Source organism: Serinus canaria, chromosome 28 (genome assembly GCF_022539315.1).
Source record: "Serinus canaria isolate serCan28SL12 chromosome 28, serCan2020, whole genome shotgun sequence".
Taxonomy (NCBI): Eukaryota; Metazoa; Chordata; class Aves; order Passeriformes; family Fringillidae; genus Serinus; species Serinus canaria.
The window spans coordinates 4,117,057-4,145,043 of NC_066341.1; the positions used below are offsets into that span (position 1 = coordinate 4,117,057).

Below are 27,987 nucleotides of genomic sequence, written 5' to 3' on the forward strand. Positions count from 1 at the left end.
TCCTCAGGGGACCTCCTGCTCCTCCCGAGGACACCCCGGGCTGCAAGGAGCCCTCGGGGGCTGGGAGAGGGCTGATTGTAAGGGTTTGGCCTCGTGATTGCTTTTTTATATGGCACAAGTCACCATCGAGAGCTCGGAGGAAACGATCCCTTTGAAGCTAAGTACCATTGCTCCAGAAATTCACGTTTAAGGCAGGCTGTTAATTGGCACAAAAAAAAAAAAAAAAATCTGGTGTCTTTTTTGGTAAGTTGCCGGTCTTTGTTGAGCTTGTTTGGTTGTGGTTTCTGTTGTTATTCTTTTTTTTTTGGGGGGGGGTGGTGTTTTTTTTTTCCCTTTCAATCTTGCTGGGGAGTTTTCCCCCTTCTCACACCTAGGGCTGGATTTTGCCACCAGATCCCTCGGATTTTTCTTTTCCCACCGTGCACCGACGTTGGTTCCCAGGAGGGAAATTTTTTTGGTTGTTGTTGTTGTTGTTGTTGCGTTTTTGGTTTTGTAATTTCTTTGGTAACAGAGATGAAGAGGAGGGATGGGAGGGGGCAAGAGTGTGTGTCGAGGGGTGGATGGGGCGAGAGGCAAAGCCAACAAATCTGCTTGGTCTGTGTCCATTCCTCAGCCAAAAAGTGAAGCAGAAATCCAGAGGTGAAAGGTGGAGCCAGTCACCAGGAAAGATCAGATCCTTCACTCCGAGTATCTCCTCCCATCTCCTTTCCAACAATTGTTATTTTCAATACCCGATTTCTGTAGCTAAAATGTGCTTCTCTGACCTGCTGGGGCGCCGGGCGGCGCGGAGCAGCGGGGGTCCCCTGGGGAGGGGGTGCTCGGGTCCGTGGAGGCAGGAGGGGACTCCTTCACCATGGAGCTTCTCTGGGAGGGATCTGGGACAGGGGTGCTCTTGTGGGTGGGGGCTGTCGGGGGCCTGGGATGTGGGTGCTCCTGGGCGTGCCTGGGGGGATCAGAGGAGGATGCCCATAGAGGGAATAGAGGGTACAGGGATGTCCTCAGCCAGGTTTCCAAAACCCTCAAGGGATGGAAGTGCCACGTGGTGATGGCACAGAGGGTCTGGCTGCCTTGGGGAACCTACTGCACCTGAGCAGGGGAAAACCTACAGCAATCAGAGAGCTGGCAGGAGCCCGGGAACCTCCAGGCACTGGGGACACTTTCCCTGCTCAGTCCCCTTTGAACCTGGTGCAGTGGGGCTGTGCCAGAACCCAGCCTGTGACACCACTTTTTGTGTCACCCCCACCTCTACTCCTCCCCTGTGGGAGCCACAAGGATGGCTGTGATAGAGATCAGGACATGCCCCTCTTCCCAAAAACCTTCATGGGCAGGGGGAGACGAGGCACTGTGATCCCCAAGGACCAGGGATGCTTCCTTCCAAGCAGAGCCCCGCTCCTCCCTCCATCCCACACCACCCATGGGTTTCCTCTGAGCCCTCCCGGGGACGGAGCTGACCTGGTCACAAACCCTGTCCCTGCTCCACGAGCTGGCAGGAGGTGGCAGCAGGAGGTGGCAGCAGGAGGTGGCCCCAGACCCACGTCCATGGCTGACACCCAGCTGAGGGTTTGGCAGGCTAACAAACCCACCCCAAAAGCACCCACCCCGCTCAGGCCATGCGTGTGAGTCTGGGGTTGGCTTTGTTATGAGGGGGACACCCAGGAAGGGGCAGGGAGGGCTGGGGGACATCATGCTTTGGAGAAAGTGCTTGTAGATGACGAGGGGACCCCGGGGTTGGCGCCGGGCTCCTCCTGCCAGCGGTTCATGCAGCGCCGGCGGGCATTCATGAAGAAGTTGCTGACGGTGTTGAGCTCCAGGCCCAGCTGCTGGGAGATGGTCATCTGCATCTCCTTGGACGGGCGCTTGTTCTCCTTGAAGATGGCGATCAGGGTGCGGCGCTGCAGGTCCGTGAAGACCAGGCGCTGCTTCTTGGGCTGCAGGCTCCTGTCCTTCTGCTGCTCCTGCTCCTTGCGTTTGCAGGCTGGACACGTTCAAAAGAGAGAACAGGGCTGTTAGTTTGGGCTTCCTCACCCTGATCCACCTGCAGGTTGCCCGGCTGCCTCCCAAAATCCAGGCCCTTCCCGCTAAGAAACTCACTGGCTCTTGTCCCACCGCTCCCTCCTCTTCCTCCCTGTGCCTGCTGAGAAGGGACAATGGCCCCTTGTGACAGCAGGGTGACAAAAGCCTGGGGGAAGCCCAGGGGAAGTCTCAGCATCTCCAGCTGACTCTGGACTAGAGACTGAAGAGAGCCCTGGACTGCTCTGTTCCCAGAGACTGGCTGTTGGGATTCAGCCCTAAATTCTGAGGGTTATCCTTCAGCCTCCCTCAGCATGGCCTCACTCCTCATCATGCCTGTGGATGTCCCTGGAGGACTCAGGGAACCGGTGTCTCCTGGCCACCACATCCAGCTGCCAGCTCAGAAATGCAGGGGACGGGGACTTTATGGAAAGGTCACTCTGCAGCCTTAATACCACAGCATCAGCTTGGAAGGACTGATCATGGATCCACCTGCTCTGGAAGGATTTTCCTGCCTGAGCCACTGGAGGCTCCAGGAAATTCTCTCTCCTCTGTGTGCCTTTGCTACTGGATCCTCTGGCACATTTGTCAGCACTGAATTAAAAGCCTTCCCTACAGGTTTGGCTGGAGGCAAAGGTCAGCACAGAGGGGCTGCCACGTGGGGAAGCCAGGAAAGCCCCCCTGACCCCAGCACGCTGCATGAGGACAGAAGTGGAAGTGAGTAAAATAAATAAATATAGGAATTTTAATTGTGAGGATATCAAGATCACTGTTGGTGGAAGAGGTGGGAAAAGGAGACCTCTGCTATGATATTTTCCTAGAAAACCGTAAAATGGTGGAGGTGGCTGACCCAGTCCCTGCTCAAAGCAGGGCTGACCCTGAAGCTGTTGAGGTTTGATCTGGGTGCTCAGGGACTCAACCAGACACAGAACTGCAGGAACCTGAGATGGCATGGACAAGGCAGGGCATGGACCTGACCCTACAGGGCCAGGGACAAAGCGTTTCCTCCTGGGAAGCTCAGAAAAGAGAGAGGGAGCAAACTGTGGGCTGAAGACTTCCCGGAGGCAGTCCCGCTCTCGCCCAGGGCAGCAGCAGTTTTCAGCCTTTGGGGTTTCTTGGTTCAGATCTTCTAAAGGATTCTGCAGGGTCCCTTGAGGCATTTGCTGTCTGGGTGGCAGATTTCAACTTGGCACTTGCAGGAGCCTCTTTGGCCTGGAGGGCTCAAAGCAGTTCCAAGCTCCAAGCACAGAGCTCGGAGGGGCCGAGATGCTGGAGGGGCACAGGACAGGTATTTCCCTTGGGCTAAACCCCTCCCTGCTCTCCAAACACACCTCCACAGCCACAGGGGAGGTAATGTGTGGCTCAGGAGTAGTGGGAGACTGTTTGGAGTAATTTTTTCCTCTCTGGAAGATAAGCAATCTCCTCCTCCTGTAGTTCCTCAGCTGCCTCCACTACAAGCCCTCTTCACATCACCTCGAACTGAGAGAGAAGGATGAGATCCACCCCTCCCACCCAGAGCTGGGGAAATCTGGAGCTCACTGAGGGAGACAATTTATGCAGCAGATTGAGCTCTGTGTCCCAGCTGCTGGGCTCAGTCCTGGCCCTGTCCCCATGCCGTGCTGGGAGCCACCAGGTCTGCTCCCACTGGGCAGGGCATGGAAGGCACCTAGCTGGACACCACCAAGCACTCTCAGTCCAAACCAGCCAGCCCTGGTAAAGCCAGTGGTGAACCTTCCCCTGGTAAAGCCAGTGGAGAACCTTCCCCTCCCCTTCCCCCCCTCCCCAGGCAGGTTTGGCTGCATACCACCATCCTTAGGGACAAAGGGACACTCAGAGTGATGCCAGGGGACCCTGTCTCAGGGGTACCTTACTCAAACAGCCAGCAGAGAATGTGGAAACCTACCCTATGACCATCAGATGCTTGCAAAAAGAACAAACAAAAAAAAGCCTTTATAGAAAATTTGACTTTTTTTCCCCCAGAAATGAATTTTAGAAAAGAACCCACCCCAAATGCCCCCCCAAACCAAACAACAAACAGAAACACTCCCCCCACACTTGTGCCCTGAGCCCACCCTCCCCGAGCCCTCCCGGCACCCCTGGCATGCTCAGCTCCACCTGTGTCCAGGGTGGGCTCCTCACACTCCACCCAATTCAGGGCTTTTGCCCTGCAGGACGGCCCTTGGAATGTCTCCATGTGGATGGGAGATGTGACCCAGCTGTCACCCTGGCAATCCAGTCTGTCCTCTTGCTCTCCTTTCTGCTGGCACCCACTCCCATGACCACGCTGGACATCCAGCCCAAGGTCCAGCCTCTCAGCTTTCCAACTTCCCGTTCCTTTTTTAGCAGTGATTATTACACCCCAGTCTCCCATCAATAACTCTGAGCTCTGAGGCAGACACAAGCCATCAGGTAAAACTGGGCTCCTGCAGTGGCAGCAGTGCCATTGTGCAGGCACAGGTGACATCCCGCTCCTCACCCCGGCTAGTTTGGGTTATTTTTGCTAGTTTGGGTTATTTGTGGCCTGCACTGCTGCATCCCCCATTTCCTGTGCTGCTTTGTTTATTTATTAATTTCCCTTTCTGCTGACACAGCCCCACTCCCTCTCCCCCAGCTCAATCTAATTACAGCTCCGCGCAGCAGCGATCGATGCCGGCGCTGCTCAGATCTATTTACGGCAGCCATCAACCCCTCCATGGAGGATCTTTTTCCCATTCCCCATCCCCTGGGTGCTGCTTTCCCAGGCAGCCTGGTGGTGGCTGTCCCCATGTCCCCACAGGCAGCCAGGAACGAGGGGCAGCCAGGTGTGGCATTCACATTCTCTGAAAAAACCCCTTCGTCCAGGATTTTTCTCCTGGGAAGCTGAGAAGCCTCAGAGAAAAGGAAAACAATTCTTCTCTCATTTGCTTCTCCTGTGTTGTGCTCATGTGGAATGTGTTTGGAGATTGTTTACCCACAGGTGATTGTTTACCCACACTTCTGGTGGGAGTTGTTTTGACTCTTTGGCCAGTTGTGGCCAAGCTGTGTCAGGATTCTGGAAAGAGTCAGGAGTTTTCATTATTATCTTTTTAGCATTCAGTAAGTGTCCTTTCTGTAGTCTTTAGTATAGTATAGTATAGTATTCTTTAATATAATATAGTATTATAAAGTAGCCTTCTGAGAACGTGGAGTCAGATCCATCATTCCTGCCTTCATCAGGGCATTCCCTGTGAGTGCAATAGCCAGGGGCACAGCTCTGCCTCCCACCCATACCAGCTGTGAGTGAGGTACTTTCTCTGGGCTCCAAAATCCCTTTTTCCCCCCAAGTTCTAAGATCCAAACACCCCAGGCTTGGGTTAATGTTGTTTTTCCATCATGTCCTTTCCAGCTCTCTGGGCTTGGCTGTGGGCATGGGGACGTTTCCACCCCAGCCTCTGCATGTGTCCCCAAAGGACAGGGTTTATTTATTCCTGAGCTTGTCCTGATCCTCCTGGGGCACAGAGGGCCCTGGCAGTACCAGGACCATCCTGGCCCCAAGGCTGCCAGAGCTGCAGGAGCTCTCAGGGCTGCTCAGGGTGGGGATGTTGGGGTAACTGTGCAGGGACAGGGGCTGGGCTGATCATGCCTGAGGGTCCCTTCCAGCCCAGGATATTCCAGTCTGCCATGGCTCTGTTGGCCAGTAGGGCTGAGCTCACCCACAGTGGGGGTTTTCTCCTCTGTCAGCCCCTCCTCAGGTCGTTTCACGCCCTCCAAACCCAACCAAGGAGCCCAGAAGTGACAAGGGGGGATGGCAGCTGCAGTGGGACGGGGTTGGTGACGGCACAGATCCCTCCACACACCGGGCACACAATCCAAACAAGGCTGTCCCTAAGGCAGCTCTGACCCAGCTGCAGAAAAAACACAGGGAGCAAAGACAAGGAGGAATCTCGGGCAGGGGAAGCAGGAGGAAACAGCTCCAAAAAGCAGAGCCATCCCACCCTCCTCCCCAGAGGCTCTGCCCAGGGTTTCTGCCTCCTGAGAGCCCCATGTCAGAGACAGCGCGTTTTCCTTGACTTAACCTTGACAGCTTTGAGCAAAACATCTCCCAAATCATTTCAGAGGGGACATAATGGAGACAATCAAATGGCTGCTGCTCAGGAACTGCGATTATGCCTCGCAGCGTGAACCCCGCCAAGCATTTAACTAATACCTGATGGCTTTGCAGGCTTCCACAGCCTGTCAGACCCTGCTTTCTCTATTATACCAGCAAACCTCTGCTTTTCGGCCCCAGCGTGCTCTTCCCTCTCCATTCACTTGCAATACAACCTGTAATTTTCTGCCCACTTTCCTTAAGTGCTGGTGATTTGTTGAAATCACAAAAGACAGCCAGGGGCTTTCAGAGCCAGCACGCCGGCTGTAAGCAAGGTTAGGGGGGGAAAATTCTGCACAAACCCCACCAGTTTCTCTCTTTTTCTCCTTGTCAAATCATCTCCCAGGGGTGGAAGAGGACTGAGGAGCATTTATGGGCTCAGAGGGAGACGGAGGAAGGGATGGAGAGGGGGAACCTGGGTGTGGTTGGCCAGGTGGGGACAGGTTTCCCTGGTGCAAAGGTGGGATGGGCTGATGTGGGAAATGGATTTGTAGGGAATTCTCGAAGCCTGGCAGAAGGCTCACCCAGTGTGCACCTGTGTGCAAACCTTGAGATAAGAGATGCTGGCTTATAAATGCCATGGAATAGGACAGACATTGCTGAGAGAGAAATGGAACCAGATAGTTTCAAAGGGTGGCCTTGCAAATAAGACTGGATACTTTGGAGAAATAGAGCTGTGAAAGATGCATTGTAGTGGGACCCACGAGGGGTAATTTTAGATGATTGGCTTTAAGGCATCTACAGCATGGTGTGGCTAAAGCTGATAGGCCAGGAAATGTTTATAATAAATTGTAATTAGGAAATACTTGGCTTCTGATTTGATGGTGTGAATTATAACATCTGTATTGTCTCACCCTTCACATGAGAGTGAAAATGGAATAAAAGGTTTTAAAACCCCTCTCAGTTACCCCATCTCTGGGTCAGAAAAGGGCCTAATCTAACAGGCTGATTCAAAGGGTGGGAAATGGCCCTGAGCAAAGCTGGCTGCTCTCTGTGCCTTCAAGACGGGCTCAGCCCCTGAACTGCCCCAGTTTCCCCATCTCCTTGAAGGGGCAGAGGGGTCTGAAAGGAGGTTGGAGCCAGGTGAGGGTCAGTCTCTTCTCCCAAGTAACCAATGACAGAAGGAAATGACCTCCAGTTGCACCAGGGGAGGTTCAGATTGGATATTAGGGAAAATTTCTTCATGGGAAAGTTTGCCCAGCATTGGCACAGGGTGCCCAGGCAAATTGTGGAGTCACCATCCCTGGAAGTGTTAAAAAAATGTGTGGATGTGGCACCTGGGGACATGGTTTAGCAGGGAACATGGCAGTGGTGCTGGTTTGGTGGTTGTGCTTGATCTAAGACCTCTTTTCCAGCCTTACCAATTCCATGGCTCTGTGATGTCCCTCCCTTCCCAGAGAGGGGGGCTGGGTGTTACTGCTTCAGCCCCCACCTGCTCTGAAAGGTTTTGGGAGTTTCAGCTCTGAGTAAAGAGGGATGAGCCCAGAATGAATCTCATGAATGAACCCCGTGGTGTCTGCTCCCCCTGAGCTGGAGCACAGACCAGGGAGCTTTATCTCCTAACCAGAAATCCTCTGGTTCTCAGTGGGGCTGGCCGGGTGCTGGGGCAACTCTGAGAGCTTGGTTTGATTTCTCTTTGTACTGCAGGAAAAAAGAGATGTATCACAAACTGTGGTCTCCAGCAGAAATTTAGATCTTCTCCAGCTGGGAGAACACAATGCTAACAGTACAGAACAAAGGAAAAGTTCTTAAAAAAACAAATCTCAACTTTCTTTTTGCCTTTTTTCTTTTCCTGAAACCCCATTTGGTTCCAAACACAGATAAACAGACGGACACGGGGGATGTGGTGGTGGGATAAGTGAGTAATGCCATGGTTGGCTCTCACAATTAAAAGGCAAATATCCTGTATATATGTTAAGAGAAGTTTATAGATTTATAGTTGTGTTTTACCCCCCTTGTGCTGATATCAGAGGTGGCCTGGGTTTGGGACATTTGGGAGGGTGGGACTGTTACTATGGCAATAAAAACCTGACTTCCAATTGAGATTCAAGGAAGTGAACTCCACCACAGGACAGGAATGAAGGAGCAAATGGACAGAACTTTGGGAGGGGCTAAAGGGTTAAAAGGCAAAACCTCCATTGTGTGGGTGAGCACGTGGGGGAAAAATCCTCTGCTCCAGGTGCTGCAATATTCTCTCTATTCAGTCTCCTGTTGTATTTTTGAAAAGGTTTTAATAAACCTTTTACATTTTTTGGAAGTGAGTATCATTTCTCACGGTGCCAGCCATGGAATGACCTGCAGAGCCTGCCCTGCAGTGCCCATTCCTGGGATCCCCAGCCTTCAGCTGCACACGATTAAAAAATCACCTCCTGGCCTCCAAAACTTGGGGGGAATTTTGGGTGCCACAGTCCTACAGCATCCGAGCCACTCTGTAGTGATAAAAACCCCATCAGAGGCCACTCAGAGTCTGGGAGATGCGGTCAGGAGCTGCAGAGCATCCCAGAAAATCCCGGGAGGACTGACAAGGGCCGGCCAGAGCTGCCAGCCCCGCACGTGTCCCTGTGCCACGTGTCCCCTGCTGGGGCCAGCCTTCCCCGCCGGTGTCCCTGGTGTCCCTGGCAGCTTGGGGACGGGGAGAGCCCCTGGGCATTGGTATGCAGCCAGCGCTGCAGGGGGAGCCGCTTCCGAGCCCTGCAAATTAAATCTTCCTCTGAGCGCTGCCAGTGAGGAGATGAGCTGAGACAAAAGCGCTGCTGCCTGCGCTTCCCTTCCCTCCTGCACTTCTTCCCTTCCCTCCCCTCCTGCACTTCTCTGCCCTTCCCCTCCTGTGAAAAAAGGGTATTTTATGACTGGCTTTTTGCAAATATTCAAATGAATATTATATGTGTTGTGTTAGAAAGTGATGCTGTATTAATTCTCTTAAGAAGTGTGTTAAATATAGTTTTAGGTTATAACAAAATGTTAAAATAGAAACTGTGCTCTGTAAGATACTTTTTAAAAGAAAGGACTCACACTGAGATGGCAGCCACAGGACACCTGAATCTTTCAGAGAAAGAGAATTTATTGCTCCATTATCAGAAGAAATGAACTTCTTCCCACCTTGCTCAGCCCTGAAGACACCATTAGGATTCAGAGGAAGAAGTTGACACTGCCCAGACAGAATCCTGTGTTTGAATGGAATTTATGCTTCATGTATGAGGTGTATGAATATGCAACAGGTTATGGTTTTTAAGGGTTAATCCTCTGTTAACGTGGGTCCTTTTTTGTGCTGCCCAGAAAAAGGTACCTGGACATCCATAATTCTTTGTTTCTATTGTCTCATATTGTCCTAATCCAAGTTGTCCAAAATTATTATCACTCTAATTATATCCCTATTTTTATAACCATTTTATTACTATTAGACTTTTAAAATTTTAAAAAACAAGTGATTGGCATTTTTCACACTTCCCTTCCCTCTTGCATTTCCCTGCCCTTCCCTTCCCTCCCCACACCGAGGTTTTGGTGCCTCAGCCCAGGGAGCAGCTCTGATCCAGCTGAGCAGGATCCAGCATTTGTTTTGCACTGTGTATTTTCCTATATGTACTTTTCTTAGAGGTTAGAAATTTGTTATTGACCCTAGCATGTGATCTTTAGGTTTTAAAATGGTGGTAGATGGTAAATTCTTGGTTAGAGAGTTTGCAGCTGAAATTTACCTCTGAAGTTAGCAAATTGATGTTCTCTGTGTGTGTGTTAATGGGCCTAGGATGTTAAGATGATTATATTCTTTGACTCTTCCGGTTCAATCTAGAAAAAATGCAATGGATCTGGCTCTGCCAGCCCCCCACACCGACCAGCCCACACATCCCCCACAGCCCCAGGGGTTGGCATCTGGAGGGAAGGGGCTGGAAAGGGAAGCACAAGCCCTCTGTCCCCTGCTCAGGTGACAAATGTCCTTCCCGAGATGGGGGTCCCGATTTGGGCTCATCAAAGCTGAAGAGCCCCCAGGACAGCTCATTTCCTCTCCTGCACTTCTCAAGCGTGGCCTGCTCTTCCAAGGGTGGCACTTTCAGCTTTCCCAGCACTGGAGCAGAGGAGTTTGTGTGGTTTGAGGGTGGCTGAAGCCATACAAAGGAGCTGTGGCTCCATCCCTCCACATCTGCCCTGCTTTTATTCTTGTCCCCCCCAGGTGAGCTGTTCTGGCCCTGGTGGCAGCCACCAAACCTCCCTCAGGGACACCAAAACAGCTTCACATGACTTAAAAAGGCGAGTTGGTTGTTAAAAGTATTTCTGTTCTGCACAGGTTTCATTTCCCACTTGCTTTTCCAGACTCCAGGGGAATGGGGATCAGCCCTGCTGGGAACATTTTCCCCATTTGTCCTATTTTCTCCCTTTTTTGGACCAGGATCAGCTGCTTTTATTGTTCCCGTGGACACGGCGGCCACGGGGAGCAGCTGCCCGGGACTGGAGCGGCGCTGTGGCGAGGCAGGGCTGGGCAGGAGCCCCGGAGCGCTGCTCGGATCTCCTGGCTCCTCTCTCGAGTCAGCAGCACTTAGCGAGACGAGAGCAAATTGGTGCTAATGAAGTGCCGGAGTCAGGCGGCAGCGCCCGGAGGGATGGCAGCGGCGGAGGGGATGAGGCTGGAAAACCTCCGTCCCCTGGAATGAGTTTTCCTTGGAGCCAGCGGGACTCGCTTGTGCTCAGCGTTGGTGCAAAAGCCCCAGCTACAGATTCTGGGGGGAAAAGGGGAGTTTGGGGGTTGATTTGTGGCACGGCTGCAGGGGGAGCTGGTGTTGGGTCAGATATTAGGGCAAGGTTCTTCCCCCCGAGGGTGCTGGGCACTGCCCTGATCCCCAGGGAATGGCCCCAAGGCTGCCAGAGCTGCAGGAGCTCTCAGGGCTGCTCAGGGTGGGGATGTTGGGGTGGCTGTGCAGGGACAGACACTGATGATCCCTGAGGCTCCCTTCCAGCTCAGGATTTTCCATTCTGTGAGAATGAGGTAATGCTGGACAAGAAGCCCATGATGGGAATCCGGGGTGGCATCCCTGTGACACTGAACTTGTTAGTCCATGGATTTTCATTCATACTGATTCATGCTGTGCTGCAGGATGAGCTCTGTCAGCTGAAGGATCCACTCCAAGTTTGCTTCTGAAGGACCACTCCTGCAGCTTGAGTTGTTCCAGAATGTGTAAATAATATTTACTGAATAGGCCAATAAATTGTAAATTAATAAATTAAAGTGTTAATTATACACAGGGGATTCACAGATCTACATGTCAGCATTTGGTCCACACACTCTGAATTTCAGATAAATGCAAACTGTGTGAGAGAGAAAACATTTGTGGCTGGGAGGGCTGTGCATTCCACTCTGCCCTCACTCCTTCATACAGAGAGGAGCAGCAAGGATCTCCCTTTGGGATTCCCGTTGGGATTCCCAGCAGCCTGTTCCTGCCTCCAGCTGCTCCTGGAACTTTGAGCAGGGACAATGAGCAAGTTCAGTGGCAATGGTCCTTCATCAGGGTGTGCTGGCCCTGAGCTGCTCTCAGCAGAGCTGGAGCCCAGAGAGGGCCCAGAGCCATCATCAGCCACAGAACACGGGCTGGAGACAGGGAAGGAGCAGTGGAGGGGAAAAACCCCAAGAGTTTCTTGCATGTCCTAATTAAATCTGGTCCGGGGTGCATTTATGGGGTGTGAGATGGGAAGGTCACAGAATCACAGAATTCACAGAATCACAGAATTCACACAATTCCAGAATCACTGGGTTGGAAGAGACCTCCAAGCTCATCGAGTCCAACCCAGCCCCAACACCCCAACTGACCCCTGGCACCCAGTGCCACATCCAGGCTGTGTTAAACACCCTGGGATGGGGACTGCACCCAGGGATGGGCCGCTCCCCAGCAGCTATTCCAGAACTTTATCACCTTTCTGTGAAAAACTTTTTCCTGATATCCAACCTGAATTTCCCTTGGCCCAGCTGGAGGCTGTGTGCTCTGGTTCTATCAGTGCTGCTGGAGACAGAGCCCAGCCCCAGCTGAGCACAGGCACCTTTCAGGAGCTGCAGAGTGATCAGGGCACCCCTGAGTCTCCTTTTCTCCAGGCCGAGCACCCCCAGTTCCCTCAGTCCCTTGGGGCTTGGCTGAGTCAGTTCTCAGTGGGCTGGTGCATTTCTGCCTCTGGTGCAGGGACAGCCAGGGTTTGTGTCCCCAGGACTGTCTGAGGGTGGGCAAGATGATGTGCACAGGGCCATCAGCTGCTCTGGGCACCCCTGAGCTCCAGCAGGGCAGGGCAGCAGAGAGATCCAGCCTGGAGCCCCTCACGGTGTGAGGCCCCAGTCCAGGGGAGCCCCGGGCACTCACAGCCCTCTGTCAGCCCACATCACAGCCCAGCTCCAGCCCAAATCCAGCTCCAGTGTGACCCCAAATCCCAGCTGTTCCTACCTGACATGGAGCCAGCACGGGGGGCAATCCCAGCCCTGAGCACAGCCTGGGGATGAACTCAGGGAGAGCAGCCCTGAGGAGAAGGACTCAGGGTGTTGGTGGGTGAGAGGCTCAGCCTGCCCCGGCCATGGGCACTGACCCAGAAACCCCCCTGTGCTGGGCTGAGCCCCCACCGTGGGCAGCAGGGGAGGGGGGGATTCTGCCCCTCTGCCCCTGTGCTCAGGTGAGACCCCACCTGCAGAGCTGCCCCAGCCCTGGGCAACAACAGCAGGAGGACGTGGAGCTGCTGGAGCCAGGCCAGAGGAGGCCACGGAGACGCTGCCAGGGCTGGAGCCCCTCTGCTCTGGAGCCAGGCTGGGAGAGCTGGGGGTGCTCCCCTGGACAAGAGAAGGCTCCAGGGAGAGCTCAGAGCCCCTGGCAGGGCCTGAAGAGGCTCCAGGAGAGCTGGAGAGGGACTGGGGACAAAGCCTGGAGGGACAGGAGCCAGGGAATGGCTCCCACTGCCAGAGGGCAGGGCTGGATGGGATCTTGGGCAGGAATTGTTGGCTGGGAGGGTGGGCAGGCCCTGGCCCAGGGTGCCCAGAGCAGCTGGGGCTGCCCCTGGATCCCTGGCAGTGCCCAAGGCCAGGCTGGACAGGGCTGGGAGCAGCCTGGGACAGTGGGAGGTGTCCCTGCCATGGCAGGGGTGGCACTGGGTGGGCTATGAGGTCCCTTCCCACCCGAACCACTCTGGAATTCTGTGACAGCGGCAAGGGGCAAAGCCCCATTCTGACGCTCGGTGCGGCCCCCAGGTGTGTCCCCCTCGCCCCTCTGGCCCAGGGTAACTCCGACCCCTCCCGGGCTGAGGGTGAGGAGGGTCCCAGCCCGGCCCCGCCCCTCCCCCCCGCCATTACGGAGCGCTGGTCCCGCCCGCTCCCCCCACAGCCGCAATGGTTCGTTCCGCAGCCGCTCTGGGCCGTCCCCGCCGCGCTGGCGCCCCCCTGCGGATGGCTGGGCGCGCTCCCCCCCGGGGCGGACCCAGTGGTACAGCCCGCCACACTCCCCCCCCCCCCACGCCCGATGGACCGGCCCTTGCTCTCCCCTCCCTTAGCTGAATGGGCCGGTCCGGTTGCTCCGCGCACACAGGATGGAGCGGTCCACCCGCGCCCCGAAGGGGGGGACGGGCCCCCATCACTGCCCCCATCCATGCCCCATCCCTGCCCCATCACTGCCCATCCCTGCCCATCACTGCCCCCCATCACTGCCCCATCCCTGCCCATAACTGCCCCCATCACTGCCCCATCTCTGCCCATCACTGCCCCATCACTGCCCCCATCCCTGCCCCCATCCCTGCCCCCATCACTGCCCCCATCCCTGCCCCATCCCTGCCCCCATCACTGCCCCCATCCCTGCCCATCCCTGCCCATACTGCCCCATCACTGCCCCATCCCTGCCCATCACTGCCCCATCCCTGCCCATCCCTGCCCAACTGCCCCCATCACTGCCCCATCACTGCCCATCACTGCCCCCATCACTGCCCCCATCCCTGCCCATCCCTGCCCATCACTGCCCCATCACTGCCCCCATCCCTGCCCATCACTGCCCCATCCCTGCCACCATCCCTGCCCATCACTGCCCCATCCCTGCCCCATCCCTGCCCCCATCCCTGCCCCCATCCACTGCCCCATCACTGCCCCCATCCCTGCCCCATCCCTGCCCCATCACTGCCCCCATCACTGCCCCCATCCATGCCCATCCCTGCCCCATCACTGCCCATCCCTGACGCCATCACTGCCCAATCCCTGCCCCATCACTGCCCATCCCTGCCCATCACTGCCCCCATCACTGCCCCATCCCTGCCCCATCCCTGCCCCATCCCTGCCCCCATCACTGCCCCATCCCTGCCCATCCCTGCCCCATCCCTGCCACCATCACTGCCCCATCCCTGCCACCATCCCTGCCCATCACTGCCCCATCCCTGCCCCCATCCCTGCCCCCATCCCTGCCCCCATCCCTGCCACCATCCCTGCCCCCATCACTGCCCCCATCCCTGCCCCATCCCTGCCCCCATCCCTGCCCCCATCCCTGCCCACCCCTGCCCCACTATTGCTCCACACATATGGAGCAGGGGGCAGTAAAACCACCCCAAACCTCCACTCAGCCACACAACCACCGCCCCCAGCCCCACCGGGACCGCGCTGTCCCCCGGGGTGTCCCCGGGGTGTCCCCCTGGTGCGGTGGCACGGCCGGCGCTAAGCCAGTGACTCTTAATCCACCGGCCGGCGTTATTAGTTCAGCTCCCCAGGCATTTCCCGCAGTAATTGCGCTGATCTGCCAGGGATTATGCACTGCCACCGAACGATGGATGATGTTTTAATTTGAGCTGGGCATCTCGGGGGAGGGCAGGGCAGGAGCGAGACCCCCTGAGCCTGGGGAGGACGCAGAGCCCTTTCAAAGTCCCGGTGTGGGGTGAAGGGGCTGCCCAGGGCTGGTTTAGGGTGGAACCTGCACCCTGGTGCTCCATCGAGCGATGCCCTGGCTGGGGCAGGGTCCCAGCGCTGGGACACCAGTGATCCCAGCTAGGTGGGGATGGAGCTCAGCTCTCCCTGTGTGGCTGGGGAGGGCTCTTCCCAAATTCCAAATCGCTGCTGGGCTGGGGTGAACGATCACTGTCCCGGCCCCATCCTGCCAGGAGGCAAACCCACAGGAAAAGGACTCCCGTCTCCTCCCATCCCAAGGCAACAGAGAAACTCCCTCCTCAACGTTACCTTTAAAAATGACCCCCACCCCGCGCTGTTCCTTCTGGTAACGCAGCAATTAATCACGGCGAGGATGGGATAGATTTGTAATCAGCTCCCCCCTCCCACCGCCCCCATTTCACAGCCCTGGGTGTTTTTCCTGCCCCCCCCCCGCGCTCCCCCGCCCCATTCCGTGTGGGGATGGGGCCAGCGCAGCCCATTGATCCTGCCCGGTCGATTTTATTGAAACTCCCACGAGTGGCTTTAACTGCGTGTTGGATATTGCTGGCACATCACTTTGATGGCGACGTGACCGGCGGGAGCTCGCGGGCAGGTTTGCAGGGAGGGCTGCGGGAAGGGGGATCCATCCCGCAGGAGCTGCCTCATTCCCTGCCCCATTCCCTGTGCATTCCCTGCCCCATTCCCTGCCTCTATTCCCTGTCCCATTCCTTGCCTCATTCCCTGGCCTGCTTGCTCCCTTCCCCTATTCCCTTGCCCTGTTCCCAGCCCCATTCCCTGCCCTATTCCCAGCTCCATTCCCTGCCCTATTCCCAGCTCCATTCCCTGCCCTATTCCCAGCTCCATTCCCTGCTCTATTCCCTGCCCCATTCCCTGCTCCTATTCCGTGCCCCTATTCCTTACCCTATTCCCTGTACATTCTCTGCCCTATTCCCAGCCCCATTCCCTGTTCCTATTCTGTGCCCCTATTCCTTACCCTATTCCCTGTACATTATCTGCCCCATTCTCTGGCCCATTCCCTGCCCTATTCTTTATCCCACTCCTTACCCCATTTCCTGTGCATTCCCTGCCCTATTTCTTACCCCATTCCCTGCCCTGCTTGCTCCCTTCCCCTATTCCCTTGCCCTGTTCCCAGCCCCATTCCCTGCCCCATTCCCTGCTCTATTCCCAGCCCCATTCCCATCCCCATTCCCGCCCCCATTCCTTGTCCCCATTCCCTACCTGTGGAATGGGACAGCAGAGCTGGGGAAGGGGCTTGGGATGGTTCCAGGGAATGGTTTCTCTTGGAAAGGGGTTTGGGGATAAAATGGGTTGAGAAGGAAAGGAGAGAGGGAAGGGGGGAAAAGGGGAAAGGAGAGCAGAGAGAAATGAGTTGAAAGGAAAGGGAGTGAAGTGAAGGAAGAGAGAGAAAAGGAAGGAGAGGAAAAGAGGAGGAGATGCAGAAGAAGAGAGAAAAAGAGAAAAATAAATAAGAAAAAAGATAAAAGGAGAAATATACGTAAAAGAAAAAGAGAAAGATAGGAAAAGGGGGGGGAAAGGGTAAAAAAAAGGGGGAAAGAAAAAGGAAAAAGAAAAAGGGAAACAAACAAAGGGAGAAAAGGAAAGAAAAAAGAAAGAGGGGAAAAGGGAGAAAAAGAAATATGAAGGAGAAAGAAAAAAAGAAAAAGAAACAAGGAGGGGAAAGAGCAAAGGGAGGAGAGGAAGGAGCGAGGGGACCTGCGGGTGGCACAGCTGTGCCCGGGGCAATGCCCAGCAGCCCCTTGGCTTCCCTTCCATCCCCCTCTCCACTCCTGCCTCTTTTCTGCCCTTCTTGCACAGCAAGAGACACTGCCAGGTGACAGTGGCACTGCCAGGTGACAGTGGCACTGCCAGGTGACAGCAGCACTGCCAGGTGACAGTGACACTCCCAGCAGGTTCTGCCAGGTGACAGTGACAGTGACACTGCCAGGCACTGCCAGGTGCTGCCCCCTCCCACCAGCAGCACCCCGGGGGTTCCTGGGCTGGGCTCGGCTCTGGGATGAATACCTCATCCAGAGGAAGCCCAAACCCTCCACAAACCCCCTGAAAAGTGCTGGGGTACGGGCTGAGGGGGGTCTGAACCCCTAAATGTCTCCCAGGTCCCTTTTCCCAAGGATAAAGAACCTGGCTCACCCCCAAGTAACCACAGCGTGGCTACCACCTCGCCATGGTGACAAAAACCAGAGCAAAGAAATCATCTGGGTTTTAATTGGAGGTGGTGGAGGCAGAGGATTCAGCATTTTGGGGTGAAAAAGGTTGTTGGGGTTTTGGGGAGATGCTTTCAGTATTTTTGCAGGAAAAGCCAGCTGGATTGGAATCATCTTTCCACAAATAAATGCCCTAATTTTGATGGTTTGCTTTCAATTTCGGTTTTCTGGCTGCCCGTGTGTGCAGGGAAGTGAGCCAGTGGCTTTGGGCAGTCCAGCAGAGGAGCTCCCAGGGAAACCACAGGGTAGGGATTCACTGATTCCACTTGAGAAGTGTCACCAAAATCCCACAGCTCGGCCCCAAAAAGAGGATTAACATCAGACATTGATCCAAGTATCCATTTCCAGAGGCCTTGGGATGACTCTGAAGCCTGGCAGGGCAGTGTCACAATCCCACCCTGCTCCTGCCCCATTCCCTGCCCCATTCCCTGCCCCATTCCCTGCCCCATTTGCCCCTATTCCCTTCCCCTATTCCCTGTCCCCATTTCCTGTCCCCATTCCCTGCCTTATTCCCAGCCCTATCCCCAGCCCCATTCCCTGGACTTGGGGGGGAATGGGGAAAGGACCCCCCCATTCTGGAGAGGCTCTGGAAGCCCAAACCCCTTTGGCATCGAGCATCGATCATCCCATTCCAGCCCAGCTGCGCCAGGTGCGGCTCCATCCCGGCAGGAACCGCAGCCCAGATCCTCCCCCAGCCCGGGCTGGAATTTATCCGGGGGTTCCGCGCCGGGGCAAACGAGAGACCCTCGGAAAATGGGGAAAAACCAGGGAACAGGGCCAGGTCTGTGTGGAAATGGCAGGAGTGGGGTGCCGTGGCGGCGCTGCCCCGCGGAGGGAGCAGCTCCGGCAGCGCTGAGATCTCTGTCAGCCCCTGATGCTATCTCCCGTCAGCAGCTCCCGCTGCCTTGGCGCTTTTATCCCGGCTGGAGAAGCTTCGCTCCTTACCGGCTCCTTATCGGCCGCGGGAGCAGCGCGGGCCCGCAGAGGGACCTTGAAAGGCTCCGGGGCACCGCGGAGCTGCTCGGCTCTCATAACCCTGCGCTGCCAGAGCTCTACTCAGCGCTGCTCATCCCCTCTGCTGCCCGGGGAAACTGAGGCACGAGCTCAGTCCATGGCCACGGCTCGTGTCTCTTCCACGTGGTGGCTTTGGGACATTTCCCAGGGGTCAAAGCCACCCTTGCCATGGCCCTGGGCTGCCCCAGACTGTGCCCTGCCCGTGCTGTGTGCGCTCCTCGGGGACAGCATCACCCGTGACCCGCGGTGTTTCCCCTGCTCTTGGTCCTTTTTGGGGTTCCGTAGGGTCCCTGCCAGCCAAACCTGGCGCCCTGGGTTCCCACAGAGCCCTCGGCGCTGTGCCGCACCCCGAGCCCCCTCGGCACACCCAACCCCCCAGGCCCGAGTGCTTGTGGCTCTCTGGAGTCATTCCTGCTTCAGGAGAGCTCGGTTCTCCTCCAGCCCCATGGGATGGGAGACCTGCAGCTCCCCTTGCTGCTTCCTCCTGCCGAGCCCTGAGCTCAGCAGAGTGGGCTTGGTGCCCCTGGCCGGGCAGCAGCAGTAGCAAAAGCTGCAATTTGCTCTTCCTTTTTTTTTTTTTTTTTTGGGGGGGGGGTTGGGGGTGGTTTTGCGGGAACTTTTTTTGGTTGGGTTTTTGGGTTGGTTTTTTTTTTTTTTTTTTTTTTGTCAAGACGTGTGGGTTTTCCTCCCTCCTCTGCAAGCAAGGAGAATACAGCCAGCCCCAGCCTTCCCACAGCAGCCCCTGCTTTTCCCTCCTGTTCCACATGGAAATTTTCCATTTCCTTCTCCCAGGCTGGGCAGAGCTGAGCCACCCTCAGCCTGCCAGGGGGACAGGGCTTCCCAAATCCCAAAGGGAATCCAAGCAATGCGAGCAACCCTGCCCATCTCAGCCCAGCATCCCTGCATCCCCCCCGTGTGGGCAAGGCTTGACTTCAGCACCTGGGAAACACTTTGAACCCAACTCCTCCAGACATAAAACACCCCGTGGAATGGCTTTAAAATCAAAAATCACTTCTGAACCTCCTCTCTTTGCACTGCAGAAACCACCGGTGTTTAGAGCATTGATGCAGATCCCTAATGGAATGGAATATAAATATATAATATATATATTTATATATTCCATTAGATATATTTCAATAATGGACCCTAATAACTTCATAAAATTAGATAAAATTTTATTGTTATAATAAATATAATATAAATATAAATATAAATAATATAATTAAATATAAAGTAAATAATATAAAGATATTTTTATATACTTATGATAACTTGGGCAATCACTTAGCAAATTCGGATATACATACATAAAAAATAACTTAGCAAATATATATATACATGGATGCATGTATATATGTGAGTATATATATATATATATATATATATATATATATATATATATATATGTATAAAAATTTGCTAAGTTATTAGGGTCATTCGTGAAATCCTACCCATGTCCATACAAACATCTCTCAATTTTAATATTGGGTCCTTATTTTTTAAATACCCCGGTCCCTCCTTGCAACACCAGAGAATCCATGTTGCCTCTTTGCTTTGCTATTTTTTAACAACACCAAATGGTTTTAAAAATCCATTTCTCCCATGCAAGCCAGACTTGCTTTACATCTTGCTGGATACAGAGATCTCCCTGTATCATTTGAGGTATTAACAAGATTTTTGAATTTCCATTAAATCAGCAAATTTTGCCGCTCAGTGTCCCCAGCCCTGCACGGAGCCAGGATTAAACACACTCCAAAGCTGCCAAAAGCTGCTGCTGGCCAGAACCTCCCTGCATGGCTTCTGGATGAAGATGGAGGGAAATATTTTGGACTCCCCCTTCCCATTTGGGCTGGTTTCCAAAACAAGGAGCTGCCCCAACCTCTCTGCGCTGCCCTTGGGGCTGTGCAGGAGTAGGGCCATGGCCAGGTGCACATCCCAGGTGGGTCAGACCATGTCCCGGGCTGATGGGACCTGTCCTGGCTTAATGGGACTCATCCTGGGCTGCTTTAAGCCTCAGCTTCATGCCAAACTCCAGGAATTTGGGCATCTCAGCTCAAATCCAAAAAAGAAGCTGAGCCAGAGCCATGAACGTGGCTATGGGGTGAGGGCAGATCAAAGTTGCCCAGTGCCTCCATTCCTGCTCAGGGTCAGCCTCCCTCTGCTTGAACCTTTCCAAAAACCTCAGAGAACCTCAGGAGACTCTTCCTGTCCTGGGGAAGGTGACTGGTCCGGGTCTGTCCCAGCCAGGGCAGCAGCAGTTCCTGCAGGGAGCACGGCCTGTCCTGCTGGGATTCTCGCCTAGCATCCCAAATTGCACCCAAGGTCTGGAGCAGGAGGAGCATTTCCACACCCCCACCGAGCTGCCAAGGCTCAGTTCTTTCAAACCAGGCTCTGATGGAGTTTGTTTCATTTTAAATCTTATTTTTGTGTTCGTGTTTCCAAGCCCAGGATGGCCTCGCACCAGGAGCCCCCTGTGCCAGGAGATTGCTGCAGGGATTTTTGTTTCCTTTACATCCAAGTGATGCCCAGGGCAAGGCAGGACATTCCCAAGGCAGGGAAACACGAGCCTGGGCCCTGCCTCTGCTCTCCTCCCGCCTTCATCATCCCTCTTCTTCCTCTATTTTTTTGGCACCAAGGGAGCTGGGCAGAAAAGGCAGTGATGGGAGCACAGAGATTCCTCCTCGGCCCCTCAGTGGGGCACAGCTGCCCCCCCAGAGCCACAGGCTCCCTGGCCCTGCAGCTGCCTCTGAGCACAATGAGAAAATATTGGATTTGTTTTGCGAAGGGAAAAAAAAAAAAAAAAATCCAATATTCTGTCTGCGATCCCAGACTCCGTGCCTGGTTATGGCAGGAAAATGCTGTAAATCTCCCCTTTCCCCACCAGCTGGGATAGAAAAACCCATTTTCTTTTAATATTCTTATTTTTCTCCTGGTCTAAGCTCCATCATTTTGCAGTCAACTCTGCAATCTCTTTGTTGACCAGGGCTTAAACCTGCTCTCCCGGCTCCCCCGACCCCGGGAAGTCGCCTCGCACACCCTTCCCAGCAGCTCCCAGGCAGCGGCAATGAGATTTTAATAGATGTATTTTCAAATTAGTTCTGGGCCTTTCAAGACTTATCAGTTAAATGAGGTTTTTCAAATTGATTCAAAGGTCACTCCGAGAGTTTTCTCTTCTCTGTTATCTCTCCCTTATGGTTTCAGTGGCGATTGACAGGACGAGGAAAAAAATTATCACCCCCGTGTTGTACACCCAGAAAAAGATAAACCCAACAAAAACCCACCCAAAATGCGAACCCAAATTAAAAGGAGGCGGCAAGAAAAGCCCCAGGCGTGGCCCCCGGGGCTGGGGCGCTGTGCGGAGCCCGTGGGGATTTTGGGGAGCAGCGTTTGGGGGAGCAGAGCCCCGAGGGCGCAGGTGGGTGGCAGGCGGCACCCCGCGCAGAGGGGAGCTTATTTCTTGGGGGTGGGGGGAAGGAACCCCATTTAATGTTTAACCTGCGGGAGGTTTATTGGCCCCTTCTGAGGCGCAGATTAGGAGCAAACAGAAAAACAGCCGCGGGCGGAGCGAGGCGGCCCCGCCGCGCTGATAAGGCGGCGGCGCGGAGCGGGGCGCGGAGGGTGCGGGGAGCTGCGGGACAGGGGGTTCAGGCAGTGAGGGACACCAGGAGCTGCGGGACAGGGGGTTCAGGCAGTGAGGGACACCAGGAGCTGCGGGACAGGGGGTTCAGGCAGTGAGGGACACCAGGAGCTGCGGGACAGGGGGTTCAGGCAGTGAGGGACACCAGGAGCTGCGGGACAGGGGGTTCAGGCAGTGAGGGACACCAGGAGCTGCGGGACACGGCGCAGGGAGAGCAGCGGAGCGCGCAGCGGCCGCCCCCGCGCAGCCGGGGACGCCGGCGGTGGCTGCTCCGTGCGGGACGCTCCGCACCGGCGGAGAAAGTCACCTCGAATTCACGGAACCCCAAAACGGGGTTGCTTCAGAAGGGACCTTAAAGCTCATCTCGTTCCAGCTATATTTAAGAGCTAAAAAAAAATAAAAATTAGCAAAATAAAATAGTATTTTAAGAAAAAAATTAAGAAATTCAATAAAAAAAAAATCTATAACCCAAACCAAAACAAAAAACCCCCACACTTTTAAAGGTTTGGTTGGTTGTTTTTTGTTTTCCAACTGGGACAAAGCTTTGCCTCCTTTCCGGAATCTTTCTCTGACTCCCTGCGGGGCAGCTCTCCCTGGCCGGGAGGAGCCGCTGCGAGCCGGGTCCCCCAAAATCTTGTTTCGCCCATTTTACGGCGACAAAACCATTCTCCCCCAGTCCTCCGCGGATGCGGCGCCTTTTCCCCGTCGCCTGCGGCCACGCGCGGATCGAAAGAAACGAAACCGTCGGCGGTTTTCTGCCGGTCTCCCGGGCCAGAGCCCGGCCGGGGCCGGGGCCGCCCGGTGCTCGGTGGCCGCGGGCCGGGAGGAGCCGTCGTTGGGCCAAAGTCGTTTGAAAGAGGCTGAAATTAAAACAAAACTGGTGAAAAAAAAAATATATATATATTTCCCGACGTTTTTTTCAGCGCCATCTTGTCCCTTTTTCTATCACGTCTGTGTATTAATTCGCGGTATTAATTAGTGAAATTAATTATTGGTATTGTCAAAGCTCTCGGGCATTTGCCTTGGCCCAGCCCCGCGGTCGTGCTCGCAGTTCCGGGGTGGTTTTGGGGTTTGTGTTGAAAAACGACGCTTTGTGCTGCGGTGGAGACATGTACGGGGAAGGGATTCATAGGAGAGGAAGAATTCAAATGAAAAGAAAAAAAAGAAAGGAAAAGGAAGGAAAAGAATGGAAAAGAAAGGAAGAAAGGAAGAAAAAGGAAAGAGAAAAGGAAGGCAAGAAATAAGGCAAGAGAGAGAAAGAAAGAGAGAGAGAAAGAGAGAGAGAAAAAGAAAGAAAAAAGAAAGAAAGAAAGAAAGAAAGAAAGAAAGAAAGAAAGAAAGAAAGAAAGAAAGAAAACCAAATGAAACGAACAAAAGTTAAAACTAAAAGAATTAAAATGAAGAACGAAAAGACGGGGGTGGAGGGTGAGGGGTGGAAGTGTTAATGGAAAAATTAAACGAAAGGTTGGAGAGGGAAAAGGAGAAGTGAATGTAAAAGCAGCAGGAGCTCCCGGGCCAGCCGCGCCCCACGCGCGGGGGTGAATTCCACGCACAGCCGGGGAAAACCGAGGCAGGAGGGATCCCCGAGTGCCCCTGCGGGCGGGGGATGCGGGAGGCGGCGAGCAGTGAGCGCCGTGCCTCAAATGGACACGACGGCGTTGTCCCCCTCCCGAGAAATAATCACGAGCAAATTTCCCGGTCCTGAGTGTCGGAATAAATCGGTGGCGGGGAAGGGGCTCCCACGGGAGGAGGACTGGGATGGGAGCGCGCCCAGAGCCAGGCGAGGGACGCGCAGGGTGGGGAGGCGCCCTCTGCCCCCGCGGACACGCGGGGATGGGGGCGCAGGAACGCTCCCAGCTCCCCCATTGCCCCTCGGGGAAGGAGCCGGGGCCTTTTCCGCCCCCGGGCACGAGGGTTTAGCGGGTGGGGGTCACACCCGTGCAGGGACCCCCAGAAGTGCCACCGTGGGAGCTCTGCGTCACCCACGGGCCCTCGCAGGCCTCGCGGGGCTATCTCGAAGTTGGTGGAGATTAATGTGGAGCGGGCCCTGGGGGCTGCGGCCGCCACTCGGGGTCGCAGAGATGAATGGCCCGGAGGGACGGGCTGGGCACCGCCAGCTGCTGCCCAGATGTTTCTCAGTGGGACGCCTCCTCTTCTGCGGAGCCCCTTGGGGCGAGCGGGGCCGGAGGGAGCCAGGGGCGGCCGGAGCTGCAGCCCCCTCATCTCCCAGCTGAATAATTAATGGTTCATCTGCGGAGGGGGCAGCGGGGTGGGGGGAACTGGGCTGGAAAGAGGAGAAAAGCGGCGGGTGCCATTTCTAGGGCCCCGGCGTGGTCATCGATCCGCGGCTCACTGACTCGGACTAATCCATCAGATGGACTCCTGCGGCCCCGGACCGGGACCAGGACCAGGGCTAGGATCAAAAATAGGAACAAAACAAAAAAAAAAAAAAAAAAAAAAAAAAGAGAGAGAGAGAATAGGAGTAAGAGTAGGATCGGGACCAGAAACAGGACCAAGACCAGGAACAGGACCAGAAACAGGAATAGGAATCGGAATAGAACCAGAAGCAGAACGAGGAATAGCACCAGAAAGAGAAATAGGAATAGAAGCAGGACAGGAGTAGGAATAGAATGAGAACCAGGACCAGTCCTTGCCCCGGCCGTGCCACAAGTCGAACTTTTTTTTTTTTTTTTTTTTTTTTTTTTTTACCTGGAAAGAAAAATTCCAAAAATTCCCCTCCTTTCCCAGGTCCCTTCCCTGCTTGCCGGGGGGCGAAGGTGGCAACTATCCGGACCCTCCAGGCCCCCAGCCTGGAAAAGAACGGGAAAGAACGAACGCACTCACCCCGAGGCCTCGGGCTGGGCCGGGCTGGGGATTCACCGGCATCGATCGGGGGGCTCTGGCCCGGCCCCCCCAGCGCGACCCCTTCCCCCCGATGCCGCCGCTCGGGGCAGCCGGGCCGGGGCTGAGCCCGGGGGGCTGGGGCGGGCCGAGGGCCGGGCCCGAGCGGGCGAGACGGCGGCAGGAGCGAAACGAAAGCGGGACCCAGCGGGGCTCGGGGCCGGAACAAAGCGGCAGGACCGAGGGGGCAGCTCCGCCGAGCCCCTCCAGGAGCCTCTTGGGGCGGCCCGGGCACGCGTGGGGAGTGAGGCGCAGCACGGGCAGATTCAGGACGGGAGGTTGGGCTGCTGGTTGGTGGATTTTTTCCTGTTTTCAAGGACAGCAAATGAACAAACTCGTTCCCCGGAAATCTGGGGGGTTAATTCCTGTAAATAATGGGGACATGGAGGCCCTGGCGGCGGGGGAAACGGAGCCGGGGAAGAAAAATAATTTTGGGGAGAATAAACCTCCCACGGCGGCGCGAGGAGCAAAGAGGTGACAGCAGGGACAGGGATCCTACGAGCAGGTTCGGGGACAGGGATCCCTGACCCGGCCCGGGGACAAGGACCTCTCCAGGCGGGCCCAGAAGAGGGTTCCCCCAGCTGCGGCCGCCTTTTTATCATCACCATCACGGATATTTTAAATTATTATTACTACTATTATTTTTGAATTATTCATTATTATTTCCAATTCTGGCGAGGCAGAAGCCCGAGCCCGCTGCTCAATTAGCCCCAACAACGGGGGCATTAAACGGCCGATCGCGGCAGTGTTTAAATCTTTATTTACCAGAACCTTGTAAAGCCAGGAACAATTTGCATTCTATTAACTGCTTTTCAATAGGGCATCGACTGGAACTAAAAGATGCCACTACCCTGCCCTAATTAAAGAGCAACTGAATTACACTAAATACATATGAACGCTGCTCTTCCCCATAAATAACGGCGGGTCCTCGTCGCTGGCTTTGCCCGTCCCCACGGGAAGCTCGGATTTCTTAAAAAATAAATTAGAAATCACTAACGTGTTTTGTCCGCCACGGCTCGGCCCCGCGGAGCCAAGAGCTCCAGTCGTTTCCGGGGGGAGCGGCTCTGGGCCGGGGCTGGCTGGGAGCACCGGCCACGTCCCCGCTGGCCGCTGTCCCCTCTGTCGCACCCTCTGGCCCCTTCCCCGCGACCCCCGCCCACCCTCTGCGCTCCTCCAGCACAGCCTCGGCCCAGCGCCGGCCCGAGACGGCGGGGAACGGTGCTGCGGGACCTCGACCCAGCCCTGGATTGAGACACGGGGCAGGCGGGGCTCGGTCCTTCTGCCGAGGGCAGCCTGTGACCGGAGGGAGCGGAGCGCGGCCCCGCTCCCGCAGCCCCGGCCCGGAGATTCCCCGAGAAGCGGCTACGGACGAGTTCCAGGGCTCTGCCAGCGCCACGGGGCCGGTTCGGCGGCACCGACAGGGAAATCCCCAAGGCAGGAGGACGGGCGGCGGCCAAAGGGCACCTCTCGGCTCCGTCCAGCTGCGATCCCGCTTCTCTCGCGGGCAGCAGCAGGCCCGGGAAGGCGGGAGGTCGCCTTAGGTATAACTCACCTTAAACATAAATTCCTTCCCTTTGGTATTAAGGTCACGAACCGGGTCGGCAACACCGCCCGGGCCCGGCCCCAGTTCGCGATGGCAACTCCGGAACCGCCGAGGTTCCCACGCGTGTTCGCAGCACCCCCTGACCCACCCGCCCGGAGGTGCGGGGCGGGCGGCCCGAGCCGCGCCGTGCCGTGTCCTACCTGCCAGTCTGAGCGCCGACATCCTCTGAAATTCCGGCTCCTGCAACCATTTCCACATCCTGCGGAAAGTCTCCCGGCCGGACTTGAGCTTACTCCAGGGCTTGGGGTTCCGCAGCAGGTCCGAGAGGGTCCCCTGGGAGCGGCACAAGATCCTCTGCGCGAAGATGGCCTGCGGGATGCTGTACCGCTTCAGCTCGGCCGTGATCCGCTGGGCCACCTCCTTGGTGTTGATCTCCTCCACCTGCCCGGAGCCGCCGGGCTGGGAGCCGGGGCCGGGCGCCGGGCGCTCCCGCTCGCCCAGCAGCGAGGCTCCGGGCTGCCCGTGCGGGTGGCCGTGCGGGTGCATCCCGTTGAGCGGCGGCATCATGGCCGAGCTGGGCGCCGCCAGCCCCCGCGCCAGGTGCTCCTCGCCCCGGGACAGCATCGCGGCGTGCGAGTCGAAGCCGTTGGGCGAGAGCATCTTCTCGTTGGGCAAGTGGCCGGCGGGGCCGTAGGGGGCCAGCGGCTGCTGGGCGTTGTGGAGGCTACCCAGCCCGTTGGGCAGCGGCGATAGGGGCTGCCCCATGGCCGGCATGTCCTTGGGGTAGTGGCTGTAGAGGTTGCCCATGGAGGCCAAGCTCCGCTCGTCGCGCATGAGGGTGAAGCTACCGCTGACGTTGCCGGCCAGGCGCTGGTGCGGGTGGTGGTGGTGGTGGTGGTGGTGCGGGTGATGGAACTTCTCCGAGACGGTGGAGATGGGCGGCAGGTGCTGCAGGGGAGTCAGCGTGGTGTAGGTGCTGCTCAGACTCATGCCGGAGGGCGACTCGCAGGACATGCTCATGGCGGGATGCAGCGGGGCTCCCAAGCTGTGCTCGCCGCGGTAGTCGCCCCCCTCCAGGATGGAGGCCATGCCCGAGACCATGGCCGGCCGGCCGTGCGGCACCAGGTTGCGGTGCGAGCTCTGCCGCCCGTGCGCGGGGCTCAGCAGCTCGGCGGGCTGCGAGTGCGGGACTCCGTGCAGGCTGCCCAGGTTCTCCATCGCCAGCTCCATGGTGGCCGCCGGGCTCTGCCGCTGCCTCGCCCGCTCGCTCGCTGCCTTCCTCCCCCACCCCCCCGCCGCCGCCGCCGCCGCCGCCTCCTCCTCCTCCTCCTCCTCCACCGCCGGCCCCCCTCCCCGCGCCGGCTGCCCGGATTAATTCAGACTCCGCGCCCGGGGATCGATGTCCGCGCCCCGCGGTCAGGCCGGCATGGTGCGCCCGCCGCCCGCCCTGCTGGGCGCGGGGCTCGGGGCGCGGGTCTGGCGCGGGGCTGTGCGCGGGGCGCGGGGCTCGGTGCGGGGCGGCTGCGGAGCCTCGGCCGCCGGCTCCCGGCAGCCTCGCTCTGGCCCGCGGCGTGACGTCAGCGCCGCCCCGCCCCGCCCCCCCGCGGACCGAGCCGCCCCCCCGCCCCTCTCCCGGTGCCGCGGGGAGCGGGGAGCGCCTTCACCCGGACCCCCGCCGGGGTC

General features: G+C 56.4%; 1 protein-coding gene across 1 annotated transcript; it reads right to left on the minus strand.

The window, feature by feature from the left end:
- Positions 1-1,682: 1,682 nt before the first annotated feature.
- ONECUT3 (one cut homeobox 3) lies at positions 1,683-27,534 on the minus strand. Its single transcript, XM_050986049.1, has 2 exons — positions 26,505-27,534; positions 1,683-1,975 (listed from the first exon to the last, which is right to left on the minus strand). Exons 1-2 carry the CDS (start codon positions 27,532-27,534, stop codon positions 1,683-1,685), a joined length of 1,323 nt encoding a protein of 440 aa, XP_050842006.1.
- Between the last annotated feature and the right edge of the window lie 453 nt (positions 27,535-27,987).

What these genes read in the sequence shown, in the direction of transcription:
- ONECUT3 (XM_050986049.1), bottom strand. Translation starts at nt 27,534, where the DNA reads ATGGAGCTGGCGATGGAGAACCTGGGCAGCCTGCACGGAGTCCCGCAC. An exon ending in GTCGGCGCTCAGACTGGCAG is followed by an intron (nt 1,976 to 26,504) that starts GTAGGACACGGC and finishes GAACGTGTCCAG; the next exon opens with CCTGCAAACGCAAGGAGCAG.